The sequence below is a fragment of the Perognathus longimembris genome, chromosome 1, assembly GCF_023159225.1.
Source record: "Perognathus longimembris pacificus isolate PPM17 chromosome 1, ASM2315922v1, whole genome shotgun sequence".
NCBI classification, from domain to species: domain Eukaryota; kingdom Metazoa; phylum Chordata; class Mammalia; order Rodentia; family Heteromyidae; genus Perognathus; species Perognathus longimembris.
The window spans coordinates 17,018,376-17,032,105 of record NC_063161.1 but is presented as its reverse complement, the minus strand read 5'-3'; the positions used below and the strand labels follow the sequence as shown (position 1 = coordinate 17,032,105).

The window sequence follows — 13,730 nt, the reverse complement described above, 5'->3', positions numbered from 1 at the left end:
GCTTTCCCCTTGAATTAACTCCATTAAGATACCTGTGTAGGAGCCTTGGTGGTGTGTGGACGTTTAGATGATTAACCCATGAATGTGGGGAACAGCAGTCAAAGGCTAGGATGGATTTAGAGGACACGTTGTTCTCTAAAACTTACATGTTTTATTTATTGCATATTTTCACTAAATTTTAACTTATGGTTGTTTGTTTCCTAATAGGTGGGAGAAAAAACAGAGGAAAGAAGAATAGAAAGGGATATTCTTAAGGAAATGTTCCCCTATGAAGCATCTACACCAACAGGAATTAGGTACTTGGATACCCTGAATCAAGTATAAGGGATTTGGGGGTGGGGGTTGTGTCTTTTTGGGGGATGGGGAGTACAGTGTTAACAGTCAGATCCAAGGATTCATTCATGTTAGGCAAGTGTTGTACTACTGTTTACCCAGGCCCTATATTTTGTAATCTTTTTTTTTTTTTTTTTTTTTTGGCCAGTCCTGGGCCTTGGACTCAGGGCCTGAGCACTGTCCCTGGCTTCTTTTTTGCTCAAGGCTAGCACTCTGCCACTTGAGCCACAGCGCCACTTCTGGCCGTTTTCTGTATATGTGGTGCTGGGGAATCGAACCCAGGGCCTCATGTATACAAGGCAAGCACTCTTGCCACTAGGCCATATCCCCAGCCCATATATTTTGTAATCTTAAACAAAAATCTAGTAAAAAGAAAATCCCTATTGTGTTTTTGTTTGTTTGTTGTTGTTTTTTGTCTTAACTGTGGCTTGAACTCAGGACTTGGGCACTGTCCCTAACCCTGTTTGTGCTCAAGGCTAGCCCTCAACCACTTGAGCCAGAGCACTACTTCCAGTGTTTGGTGCTTTTTTTTTTTTTTTTTCTTTTAGTGGTTAATTGGAGAGTTTTGTGGGTACTTTTCTGTCTGGGTTGGCTTCGAGCCAGAACCACGATCATCAGATCTCAGCCTCCTGAGTAGCTAAGATTGCAGGAGTGAGCCACTGGTGTCTGGCTCCCTTCCTTCTTCCCTGTCTCCTTTCTTCCTTCCTTTCTCTCCTTTCCTTCCTTCCCTGAAATAAATTTCTTCCTTTGTTTCCCTCCTTTGTTTCCTTCCCTTTCCTCTGGTGCTGAGATTGAACCTGAAGCCAGGTACTTGTTAAAATAGGTGCTCTACTAGTGTGATAAGCTCCCAGCAAAACTTTCGGGGCCGGGAATATGTCCTAGTAGTGGCAAGAGTGCTTGCCTCGAATACATGAAGCCTTATTAGGTTCTATTCCTCAGCAGCACATATATAGAAAAGGCCAGAAGTGGCGCTGTGGCTTAGGTGTCTGTCTTTAGCTATCTGTTGGATTATTCCTAACTTAACAATTAACAACTAAAACTACCTTGTATTTTTATTTCCTCCTAGATATATTAGTTTTGAAAAATCTTTAAAAGCCGGATTTAGTGAGCATTTCAGTGTTCTGAATATTAACAATTTACACCATGCATCACTAGATGCAAGTCCTATAATCCTAGATACTCAGGAGGCTGAGATCTGAGGATCACAGTCGAAACCAGTTAGCCTGAGCAGGGCAGTCCTGAGACTTATCTCCAATTAACCACCAGAAAACCAGAATTGGCGCTTTGGCTCTAAGTGATAAAGCACTAGCCTTGAGCAAAAAAGCTCAAGGATCATGCCCAGGCTCTGAATTTGAACCTCACTACCAACAAGAACAGTAAAAGAAGCAACAATAGTAATCATTATTCGATGATACTGGGCTCAGGTCCTCATTACTTGTTAGACAGTACTCTACCACTTGAGGCATAGCCTTCATCCCTGTTTTTAGTTTTTACCCGAGGCAGCCTCCAATAGATTCTCTTTCTTACCTTTGAGATCCTCCTAACTTCCCTTGCCTCTTAGCTAGAATCATAGTTTACACAACGCTGCCTAGCTTACTGATTAAGATCAGTCTGTTGGGCACTAGTGGCTCATGCCTATAATCCTAGCTACTCAAGGGGCTGAGATCTGTGGATCACTGTTAAAAGCCAGCCTGGGCAATAAAGTCAGTGAGACTCTTATCTCTAGTTAACCACCAGAAAACCCGACGTGGTACTTATGATACTCAAAGCGGACTCAGGGATGGCACTCAGGCCCTGAGTTCAAGTCCAAGGATTGACAACCCTCCCCCACCACCACCAGAAAAAAAGATGGCCTCACTAACTTTTTGCCACAGTTGGCTATGAACCCTAATCTTCCCATCTCTCTATCAGGTAACTGAGATAGGCAACTACTGTACCTTTTTTTTGTTTTGTTTTTGCTAGTCCTGGGGCTTGAGCTCAGGGCCTAAGCTTTGTCCCTGGCTTCTTTTTGCTCAAAGATAGCACTCTACCACTTAAGCCACAGCACCCACTTCCAACTTTTTCTGTGTATGTGGTGCTGAGAATCAAACCCAGGGCTTCATGCATGCTAGGCAAGCCCTCTATCACAAGGCCACATTCTCACCCATGTTTTTTTTAAGCCAGTCACTTGAACTCAGGGCCTGGGCATTGTCCCTCAGCTGCTTTTGCTCATGACTAGCATTTTACCACTTGAACCACAGTGCCACTTCCATCTTTTTCTGTTTATGTGGTACGGAGGAATCGAACCTAAGGTTTCAAGTGCTCTATCACTAAGCCACATCCCCAGCCTCTGCACCTAAGGTGAAAAATAGATACAAGTTTTAACTAGGTTAACTTCTGCTTTATACATATCAATTATTACTGTCACTTCATGGAATATGTTTAGAAGTAGCATTGACATTTTGTTATTTATCTTAAGTTACGACTTTGCCTAAAATTTTTTTCTTTTTCTTTTTTTTTTTCTTTCAACAGTGCTAGTTGTCGCAGACCAATAAAAGGGGCTGCAGGCCGGCCATTAGAACTCAGTGATTTCAGGATGGAAGAATCTTTCTCGTCCAAATATGTTCCTAAGTATGTTCCTTTGGCAGATGTCAAATCAGAAAAGACAAAAAAGGGACGCTCCATTCCCATGTGGATAAAAGTTTTGCTGTTCGTTATTGTGGCCGTTTTTTTGTTTTTGGTCTATCAAGCTATGGAAACCAACCAAGGAAACCCCTTCTCTAATTTTCTTCGTGTTGAGTCTAAAACATCTAACTGAATGTATCACTTTGGCACATCCAACTTGGTCTCCTATTTTTAATAACTATAGAAAAACATTTATGTGTACTTAATGACTGAAGAACAAAATAATGTGATTTCACCTCAGTAAGTTTAGTTTTTCATTGAAAAGTAAACAGGATATATAAATGGACTTCACACCTTTGGACTGGTAGGAGATCACATTGTGCCATATGAATAATCTTTTTTAGCTCTGGAACTTTTTTGTAGGCTTTATTTTTTTAATGTGGACATCTTATTTCATTTTTGGGAAAAACATTTCTTTGGTGTATTTGAAAAACAAGGGCGCAAAACATGGTAGTACAGTGTGAAGCTACACATTTAAATTCTTGAAACTTACAGAAAAGATTTTAAAATTCTCTATTGAATAAGAAATGTTATAGACATGTGAAACATGAAATTCAGTAAGAGAAAAGGTAACTTGTTTGTACTCTATAACTGCAACAAATTTGATGGTATTGATAAAGAAAAGCACAGCAATAACCTCTTCTGTGACTTTTATTAATAGTACTGGTGGCGATGTAGCCCTATTTTAATTTCTAAATGATTTCTAGTATCATGGAAGTCCTACTTCAGTACGACCCATTAACACAGTTTGATTTTAGCAAGAATTTTTAGGTCAACAATAAATAGGTGTTTCAGAGAACTATTAGCTGGCTGTACATGATTTAAAAGGCTGATAGCTATAAACTAATTGGAATTTTTTACTTTTTATTTACAGCAAAACATTTCTGTCAATTTATTACCAAAATATTTTTTTAGACAAATAAGTGTGTGGGTGTATTTGTTTAGAAGTTAGAAACTTTAAAACACTGCTCTCCTGTCCCATTTGGATTCATTGTTACGTTGTCCTCTTTTACCAAAACCAAATTCTGCCAAGTTGTTGTTTCCCCGTTTCTTAATAGAATTTGATTTTAAGGTGCAAAAAATATTTTCTTTTAAATTACATATAAGCAGTGGTTAATACTTAAGGCCGTAAACTTTGAATATGAGGTGTGGGCATTATGATTTCGTGTAGTCTTTGAGTGGTTAATTAACTCTTTATCTTTGTGGTTGATTTTATTTTTTTAGCTTAAACTTACCTCATGTATGTTGATTAGGTAAAAAGTCTTACGTAATTATCATTTCAGTAGAATCAAGGAAAACATACAAATTGTAAACTTAATCATTAGTTACAACTTTACAGTTATTGACCATACAGCACACTAAAAATGTGAGCTATTTTTTAATATCCAAAATAAAAGGATAATTTTTAAAAGGAAGCGTAAAGATGTATATTTAGACCAGCATATAAATTTGATTTGAATTAGTACTGTCTGATATTTAGCTTTTAGATATTTATAGGCATTTTCATTGACCTTTTGCTGTTGAGACCAGAAATACTTGTAGGGTCTGGTCCTTTGGACACAGGGAAATGCAGTCCTGGTCTAAGTGCTGCCTCTCTGAGTAACAGTGTCTCTTTGAGATGAGCCACAGAGGGGCCGTGTTTTACTCCACTATTAGATCTTAGCCATCTGCTCTTACTTTGTCTTGAAACTTTTTCTCCTGTATTATTTTCAGTCTTTTGTTTATAATTAGAATTTGTTTAAAATAAAAACAAAACTCCATTTAATGTTTCAAAATGTGAGGACATAAATCAGAGCTAACATGTATGTAAAGTCATTTCTCTAATAGGAAGAATATGGTCCAAAATAGCAAAGTACAGGACCCAGTAAAACATGTAGTCACTTTTTAAAACATGTTCTTGGTCTTCTGTCGGTGTCTGTTTTATTTCATTAGAGTAAATATGTTCTTGATGTAAATGCAAAGCATTTCTTCCTGACTAATCGTAGATGTAGACTTTACAGTATAATTCAATAATAAAGGAGTCATTAACCTCTAGTTTTGTTGTTGCAGTAAATGCTTTCCAGATAACACATTAAAAGTTTCTAGTTAACATTTCTCATGGTATTTATGGATCATTTCAGTCTATTTCTGTGCTTCACTTATCATAGGCAGCTCCTTACTTTTTTCTACGTAAGGAGGGTATGGCCAATTGTACTTGTGGAATGGCACTAGTATACTCTGAATGGCACGTCCTCTCTGTCTATAATTCAGTGACTATTTTCTTTAGTTTCCACTTCTTTCATTGTCCCAACCCCAGTTTTCCTATCCTTATTACGTATATATAATAACCTCAGGATTGTTAGTCTTGCTTTGAAAATAAGCCAAAGTACCAAAGTAGTATATACACTAGTCAGTTAAAAGCATATAGTGCTGGGCGCCAGTGACTCACACCTGTAATCCTAGCTACTCAGGAGGCTGAGATCTGACAATCACGGTTCAAAGCCAGCACAGGCACGAAAGTCTGAGATTCTTATCTCCAAGTAACCACCAGAAAACCAGAAGTGGTGCTGTGGCTCAAGTGGTAAAGCGCTAGCCTTGAGCTGAAGAACTCAGGGACAGCACCCAGGCCCAGGGTTCAAGCCCCACAACTGATTTTTTTAAAGCATATAGTATCAACAAGTTATAATAAAAACAAAGTTTATTGTGTGCTAACCATGTGCTAGGTATGTTCTCTGTCCTTTGGTAAGTGTTATAAATACTAACTTAGTCTTCATGATATCCTGTAAAATAGGTATTTTCTTATTCTGACATTAACAAGAGAGGAAATTGGTGTTCAGAAAAGTTGAACTCTGTCAAAAGCTTATGTTACTATGGTAAAGATGATCAGAAAGACTCAATTCTGTATAGTTTAAACCAACTCTGTGTTCTCCCCTGCTCCTTTTTAACTTTGATGATGCCTCAAGTTTCAAAATTTTCTAAAGGGACTTTAGGACTATGTGCCGTTTTGTTTGTTTGTTTGGTCATAGGGCTTGAACTCAGGGCCTGGACAGTGGACCTGAGCTTTTTCACTCATGGCTCGCACTATGCCACTTTGAGCCACAGCACCATTTCCAGTTTTCTGGTGGCTAATTGGAGATAAGAGTCTCATGGACTATCCTGCCTGGGCTGGCTTTGAACTGTGATCCTTAGATCTCAGCCTCCTGAATACCTAGGATTATAGGCATGAGCCACAGGCTCCCGGCTATATATAGTTTTTTATGTTCTCTTATTTTCCATCTTCCATAGACTTATGTTTATTATAATTTTATTATTATTAAGATGTACAGAAGGGTAATCGTCTCATAAGTCATTAATGAATTTTTTTTTCCCTCTGCCAGTCCCTAGGGCTTGACCTCAAGCCCTGGGCACTGTCTCTGAGCTTCATCTTTTTTCTTTTCTTTTCTTTTCTTTTCCTTTTTTTTTTTCTTCTTTTCCTGGGGCTTGAACTCAGGGTCTGGGTTTTTCTCTAAGACTTTGTGCTCAAGGCTAGTGCTCTACCACTTGAGCCACAGGGCCACTTCAGGCTTTTTTTTTTCCCCCTGTTTATGTGGTACTGAGGAATCCAACCCAGGGTTTCATGCATGCTAGGCAAGTACTCTACCACTGAGCCACATTCCCAGCCCTCTGAGCTGCTTTTGCTCAAGACTAGCACTCTGCCGCTTGAGCTCCAGAGCTACTTCGGACTTTTTCTGCTTATGTGGTACTGAGGAATCAAACACAGGGCTTCATACATGCTAGGCAAGCACTCTGCCATTAAGCCACATTCCCAGCCCATGAGTACAATTCTTTTTGGACAATATCACCCCTGTTGCTTCCACCTTCCACACCCCTGTTTTCCCACCTTCAAGAAATCGTTATTTTGTATCAACTATAATGCTTCATTGGTACAGTTTGTTTGTGTTCAGGCATTCATTGAGGGAATGGTTTTTTTTGTTTTTTGTTTTTTTTGGCCAGTCCTGGGCCTTGGACTCAGGGCCTGAGCACTGTCCCTGGCTTCTTCCCGTTCAAGGCTAGCACTCTGCCACTTGAGCCACAGCGCCGCTTCTGGCCATTTTTCTGTATATGTGGTGCTGGGGAATCGAACCTAGGGCCTCGTGTATCTGAGGCAGGCACTCTTGCCACTAGGCTATATCCCCAGCCCGAGGGAATGGTTTTTTGTATATGTATTTTTAGTTAATTAAGACAGTCTTATTAAGTGGCCCTCACTGATCCTCCTTTTTCAGGTCCCAAGTGCTAGGATCACAAGCTGTGCCATAACGTCCAGCTTGGGGAGAGATGGTTTCTTTAAAAGTGTTACCTGATAGAGATATAGGCTAACAGTTTAAATAGTCTCATTTCTACTAATGAAAGTCCGTAATTAAGCTGGACACCAGCTGTATTCCTAGCTACTCAGGAAGCTGTGATCTGAGGATCCCAGTTTGAAGCCAACCCAGGCAGGAAAGTCCACAAGACTCCCATCTCCAAAAAAAACAGTCTCAGAGCTGTGGGGCAAGTGGTAGAACACTAGTCTTGAGTAGAGCTCTGAAGCTGACGGACAGCACTCAGGCCCAGAGTTCAAGTCCAAAGACCAGCACCAAAAAATAAAATAAATAGTAAAGCTAAAATTTGTCAAAATTTAATTTTGAATAAGTCAAAACATTACATATAGTTGATCATGACCAAATGCATTCCAATTCTGATATGCTCATCTTGTAACTGAATAATTTGAAATGGGGGGAGAATGTATATTTTATTCATATAGTAGAAATCAACCACTTACTGTAGTTACTGTGTTGCAAATTATCTCACAATCCAGCAGACTAATGTGATTATTGCAAATTCTTGGGATTGTATGAGGTTAAGCTGTAGTTAGCAGAGTTGATAAGGAACGTGTTGAGTGTAAAAAGTAAACTAAAGAGTTTTGTTTGGCTGGCCTACAGAAGGTGGTGCCAGTCACAGGAAGAATAGAGGAAAACCAGATTGAGAGGATACTTTGGAAACTAATAGCCCTATGAGACCTACTGGGGCCTAACCCCATTAACCTGTCATAGAGTCCAAATTGAGATCCTCTCGGCAGTTAAGAAACTGAAGCTTGAGACATAGACCAACACTTGGAAGTCTTTAACAAGTATATTCAAGGTGCTAGGAATGTGTAAGATTGTCAGTAACAGTTTAAAATGGTAATTATTAACCCCAGCAACTAGGAAGAGTGAATGTGAGCTACAAATGGATGCCAGTATTCAATAAACGACTAGGAAAATGCAGTGTCATAATGGACACTGCTAGTTGGAGTTGGACAGAGTATTTGAAGAAGAGTGGTCAGTAGTTTGTTTTTATACTAGTGAGTAAAATGTTGAGTAGTGACTACCTTGGTGAGAATATTCACAGCAGAATGCTGTGAAGTGTAGACCACTCCAAGAAGAGAGCTGAAGCTTTGAGAGTCTGTATCAGAGATTAGGTTGTTTCTGAGAGCACCCAGACCTAACTAAGTGTTGTGGCACATACCTGTAATCCCAGGTGGGGATAGCATAGTTACAAGTTCATGGTCACCCTGGGCTCCATAGGTAAGCTGTCTTCAAAAACAAAACACTACCGGTCCTCCAACTCTGACCTAGTTTCTATTCCCACATCAGGGGTAACAAGTGCTGAACCTTTGTCCTGGTCTTTGTCACTAAAATTACACATTTTGTGAGTGACTCCCTTAGTATTATATGTTTGAGTTAACTCAGCAGAAACCAAGCTTTACAGCAGGAATAGTGGAAAAATTGCTTGAAGTATATATGTAGCAAATGAATGGGAAGGAATTGGGTATGGTACATGTCTGTAATCTCAAGGCAGGAAGACCAGAAGTTGGGGCTAACCTGGAAAAAAAAATGCTGTTTTTAAAAAATGGAGTGACAAGGGGCTGGGGATATGGCCTAGTGGCAATAGTGCTTGCCTCGTATACATGAAGCCCTGGGTTCAATTCCCCAGCACCACGTATATAGAAAACGGCCAGAAGTGGTGCTGTGGCTCAAGTGGCAGAGTGCTAGCCTTGAGCAAAAGGAAGCCAGGGACAGTGCTCAGGCCCTGAGTCCAAGGCCCAGGACTGCCCCCCCCTAAAAAAAAAAATGGGGTGGCAAGAGAGTATCTCGCCCAAATAGCCAAAAACACTTAGATGGTTGAGGGCATGGCTTGAGTAAGTGGTAGAGTGCAAACCCCAGTACATGAACATGCACACCAACAGAAGAACGAATAGGAGGTCTCACTTTGATTTCAAAGTGTGGTAGTCAAAATGTACTAACAAAAGATAATGGAGGAGTAAGTGTATCTTAAATGGGAAAATATCCAATACAGCCAAATCAAAATCGAGTAACAAGGGCTGGAAATAAGCCCTCATATGTTCAGTCACAGGATTTTCAACAGGGAAGCCAAAGAAGTAGTGGAGAAAGGATAGTGTTTTCTGCAAGTGTCATTGGGAATGATAGCTACGTGGAAAGAATAGAGTTAGACTCTTACCTTAAAAAGTGACTCAAAATGAACTAGGGTCTAAATTTAGTACCTAAACTAGAAAAAGATGAAGGAAGCTTCATGACATATTTAGAAATAATCTTGTTGGCTATGATGCCGCAGGCAAAAACGACAACTGAGATTACATCAAATTTAAGACTTAGTGGACAGAATAAGCCAATCTATGGGACAGAAAAAAATTACATCTATTATTGGAAATCATGTCCAAAATATTTGTAGAACTGGGCTGGGAATGTTGGCTAGTGGTAAAGTGCTTGCCTCGTATATATGAAGCCCTAGGTTTGATTCCTTTGCACCACATATATAGAAAAAGCCAGAAGGGGTGCTGTGGCTTTAGTGGTAGAGTGCTAACCTTGAGCTAAAAGAAGCCAGGGACAGTGCTCAGGCTGAGTCCCAAGCCCCAGCACTGGCAAAGAAAAAAAATGTAGAACTTAATGTTACCTACCTAATAAATGCAAGGTCCTAAGCTCAAATACCAATACCAGTACCAACCCCTCCTAAAAGAGGGGCTCACAATTCTACAATAAAAAAGGCTTTTAAAATGGGGGGGTGGGGAGAGGAACCAGTGCCCAGTGGTTTATAGTCCTATAGGGTGATAGGATTATAACCCTCGATATGGGAGGCTGCAATCTGAGGATCATGGTTCAAAGCCAGCCTGGGGAAAGAAAGTCCTTGGACTCTTAACCACTCAAAAATTGGAAGTGGTGCCTAGGCCCTGAGTTCAAGCCCTACATCCAAACAACAAAAACTTCCAGGTGTAGTTTCTTATGCCTATAATCCCAGCTATTCAGGAGATAGAGATCAGAATGATTGCAACTCAACATCAACCTAGACAAAAGGTAAATGAACCCCCAGCTCAAATAGGATGTGGTGGTGTGAGCCTGTAATCTCAGAACACTTGTGGTCTAAAGTCAGTCCACAAGAGTGAATTCAAAACAGCAAAGAATGATGAGTGGATGTGTCTCAAATTGTAGAATGCCTGCCTAGCAAGGGCAACTTTAAACCTTAGGACTAGAACAAAACAAGCCAGGTATGATTATGCATATTTGAAGCTCTAGTGCTTGGAGAATGAAGGCCCGGGGATGAGTTTGAGGCCAGTGTGGCTACACCGCAAGTTCCAGGCCAATGTGGACTACAGAGATACCATCTCAAAAGGTCAGATCTGGGCTCCATGGTTGAGCTAGTAGCCCCAGAGACTCAGGAGGCTGAGGCAACAGGAAGATCACTTCAGCCTGGGACTTTGTAGCCAGACCCGCAGAAGTCCCTCAGAAACGTTAATCAGGACTTAGATTTTTACACGTATGCATGCACACACACACACACATACACAGACAATAAGCATATGAGAAAATGCTGAACACTAATAGCAAGGAATCCCAATAGGCCCGTGCTCACACCTGTAATCCTAGTTGCTCAGGAGGCTAAGATCTGAGGATTGTGGTTCAAAGCCAGCCCAGGCAGGAAAGTTCTTGAGACTTATCTCCAATTAACCACCACAAAGCTGGAAGTGGAGCTGTAGCTCAAGTGGTAGAGCACTAGCTTTGAGCAAAGCAAGAAAAGGTCAGGGGGAACACCCAAGCCCTGAGTCCAAGCCCCAAGACCCACACCAAAAAGAAAAAGAAGTCCCAACAGGTGCAGGTGTGAAGTTCACCCTCAGAGGTGGTAGTCTGTAGGATCGCATTCCAGGGCTTTCTTTGGGTGAAAGCTCAATTATGGAGAATGCACTGGGAGCACATTGAGTCTAGGAGTGAGCCTTGGGCCAGAAGCTGCATAAACCACTTGGGAACCCAAAGGGTTCCTGCCTTATCCTTTCAAGTAGCTTCAACTACAGGCACTCACACCATGCTTGGTTTAGGGGTTTAATGCTTTGTTTTGGTTTTTATTTTTTTAGTTGTACTTAACACACAGGATTGTTCAGTCAAATAATCTGAAAGCTCACATCTTAACTCATGCAAAGATGAGAATCACTGGGGTGTGTGGGGCGGGGGAGAATGAAAGATAGCCTTGCAACAGGGTAAGCATCAACAGAAGATTACTTGAAACACACATGATCATTGTTTCTAGAATGGGATTTATTATATAAAACAATAGGTCTGCTATTTTCATACATGCATAAAGGGTAGTTGTATATGCACACTATTACTCTCCTCTGTCCCTTGTCCCTTCACGTTGCTCCCTTCCTCTTCCTAAACAGTCCCTTAGGAAGAGGTTCTAAAAGTTTATTTCAATCCTAAATGGCATGTTCTGTTATTTTGACTAAGACACTCCTGTGCATTGTGATATCATTTTATTTTGTCTTCTATAATGACCTTCCAACACCTAGGCCTATGTTAAATGTACTTCAAAAGCGCAATCCGTAATAATAGTATTCAATAATAGATTATTGAATATACTACATGTGAAAATTACTGATATTAATTTTTGTCATTTCCAATATATAGCCCTTACTAATTAATGATGTATATTAAGATGTGATCTTTCAGCTGGGTGCTGGTGGTTCATGTGTGTTATCAGCCTACTGGAGCAACTCAGGATAGAAACATCAAGGATTGTGGTTTGAGCCAGCTGGGCAGGAAAGTCCACGAGACTGTCATCTCCAGTAAATGAGTCAGAAAAGGCCAGAGTGGTGCTTTGGTTCAAGTGGTACAGTGTTAGCCCTGAGCAAAAGGAGCTCAGGAACAGTGCCCAGGCCCTGAGTTCAAGCCCCAGGACTGGCACCAAAAAAAAAAAAAAAAAAAAAAAAGATGTGATCTTTTAAGATATTTAAGATGTTATTAAGCTATGATACATTAAGATGTCATAATCCTTAAGGATGATTACTTTGGGGGCTGGAAATATGGCCTAGTGGTAGAGTGCTTGCCTAGCATGCATGAAGCCCTGGGTTTGATTCCTCAGCACCACATATATAGAAAAGGCCAGAAGTGGCACTGTGACTCAAGTGGTAGAGTGCTACCCTTGAGCAAAAAGAAGCCAGGGACAGTGCTCAGGCCCTGAGTTCAAGCCCCAGGAATGCCTCCCCCCCCCCCCCCGCAAAAAAAGAATGATTATTTTGAATTTTGTCAAGGCTAGGAATGTGGCTTAGCAGTAGAATGCTTGCCTAGCATGCACAAAGCCCTGGGTTCAATTCCTCACCACCACGTAAACAGAAAAAGCAGGAAGTGGTGCTGTGGTTCATGAGACAGAGTGCTAGCCTTGAACAAAAATGAAGCTAGGGACAGTGCTCAGACCCTGAGTCCAAGCCCCACGACTGGCAAAAAAGAAAAAAAGAGAGAGAAGGTAAAAAACATTTTGTCTAGTAATTACAATTAGTACTTCATCATGGTATCAAGTTATATTGAAATCTTACAGGTAACTAAGTAGTTATTTGATAACAATGCATTTGAATATTTTAGATATTTCATGTAAGAATATAACCTTTGAAAAGAAAGCAGTATTTTGCATTACCATCTTAATTTCCAAGTGTATAATATAGTAGTGCTAGCTGTATTCACTTGTGCAGCAGGTATCTATAACTTTTCTCTTCTTAGGACTACTTTATAGTGCCTTTATTGACATGTTAATTAGACCGGTAATGGTTTTGTAACATTTTCATACACATATATCTATTGTACTGTGACCATTTCCACCCCTTTCTCCTTCTGGTCTCTTACTAAATAGTCCCTCTTCTACTTTCATGTCTTTTTTTTTTTTTAATGCAAGCAACTTTATTAATGCACGCAGAATACATCACATGGGATGGTAACTCGAAGAAGTTGCTTAGAGCTCTGGCTTACATAGGGTCATCAACAAAGAAAAGTTTTTACAGAAGAAAGCAGTTTAGGCTTCCAGAGGTGGGGAGCAGTGGAACATGAGGTCATGGGAAGAAAGCAGTGAAGTAAGGTTTATGAATTCTCCTGCCACCATGTGTGAACTGGGAAAGATTCTCTTTAGTGGTGGCCTTCTGTTTGCCTTGTGGACATGGAGAGCAAAGCCACTTTTACAATGTTATGTCTTGCTTTTAGGCAACTAGGGGAAGGGCAGAGAGCTTTTCTCACTTTGCTGCTTCATCAGCTCAAACATATTTACATCAAAGAGGCACATTTGGGGGTTAGGTGGTCTGGTTTCCTATACACCCCATAGAAATATCAAAAAAGCAATGAATTATAAGTAGACAATGTATGAGAACTCTTTTACAAAAGGATAAATGACAGAAAAAGAAACAATGATCTTTATATACTATTTAGACA

The 13,730-nt window shown here is 40.3% G+C and overlaps 1 protein-coding gene across 3 annotated transcripts in view; it reads left to right on the top strand.

The window, feature by feature from the left end:
- Tmpo (thymopoietin) overlaps positions 1–5,092 on the top strand; it is a 33,989-nt gene extending 28,897 nt beyond the window's left edge. For all 3 annotated transcript variants that reach the window (XM_048357721.1, XM_048357717.1, XM_048357709.1), the window contains 2 exons: positions 208–296; positions 2,845–5,092. In XM_048357721.1, the coding sequence (XP_048213678.1) occupies positions 208–296; positions 2,845–3,130 (375 nt within the window). In that variant the 3' untranslated portion in view covers positions 3,131–5,092. The remainder of the gene's footprint in view (positions 1–207; positions 297–2,844) is intronic.
- The last annotated feature ends 8,638 nt before the right edge of the window (positions 5,093–13,730 follow it).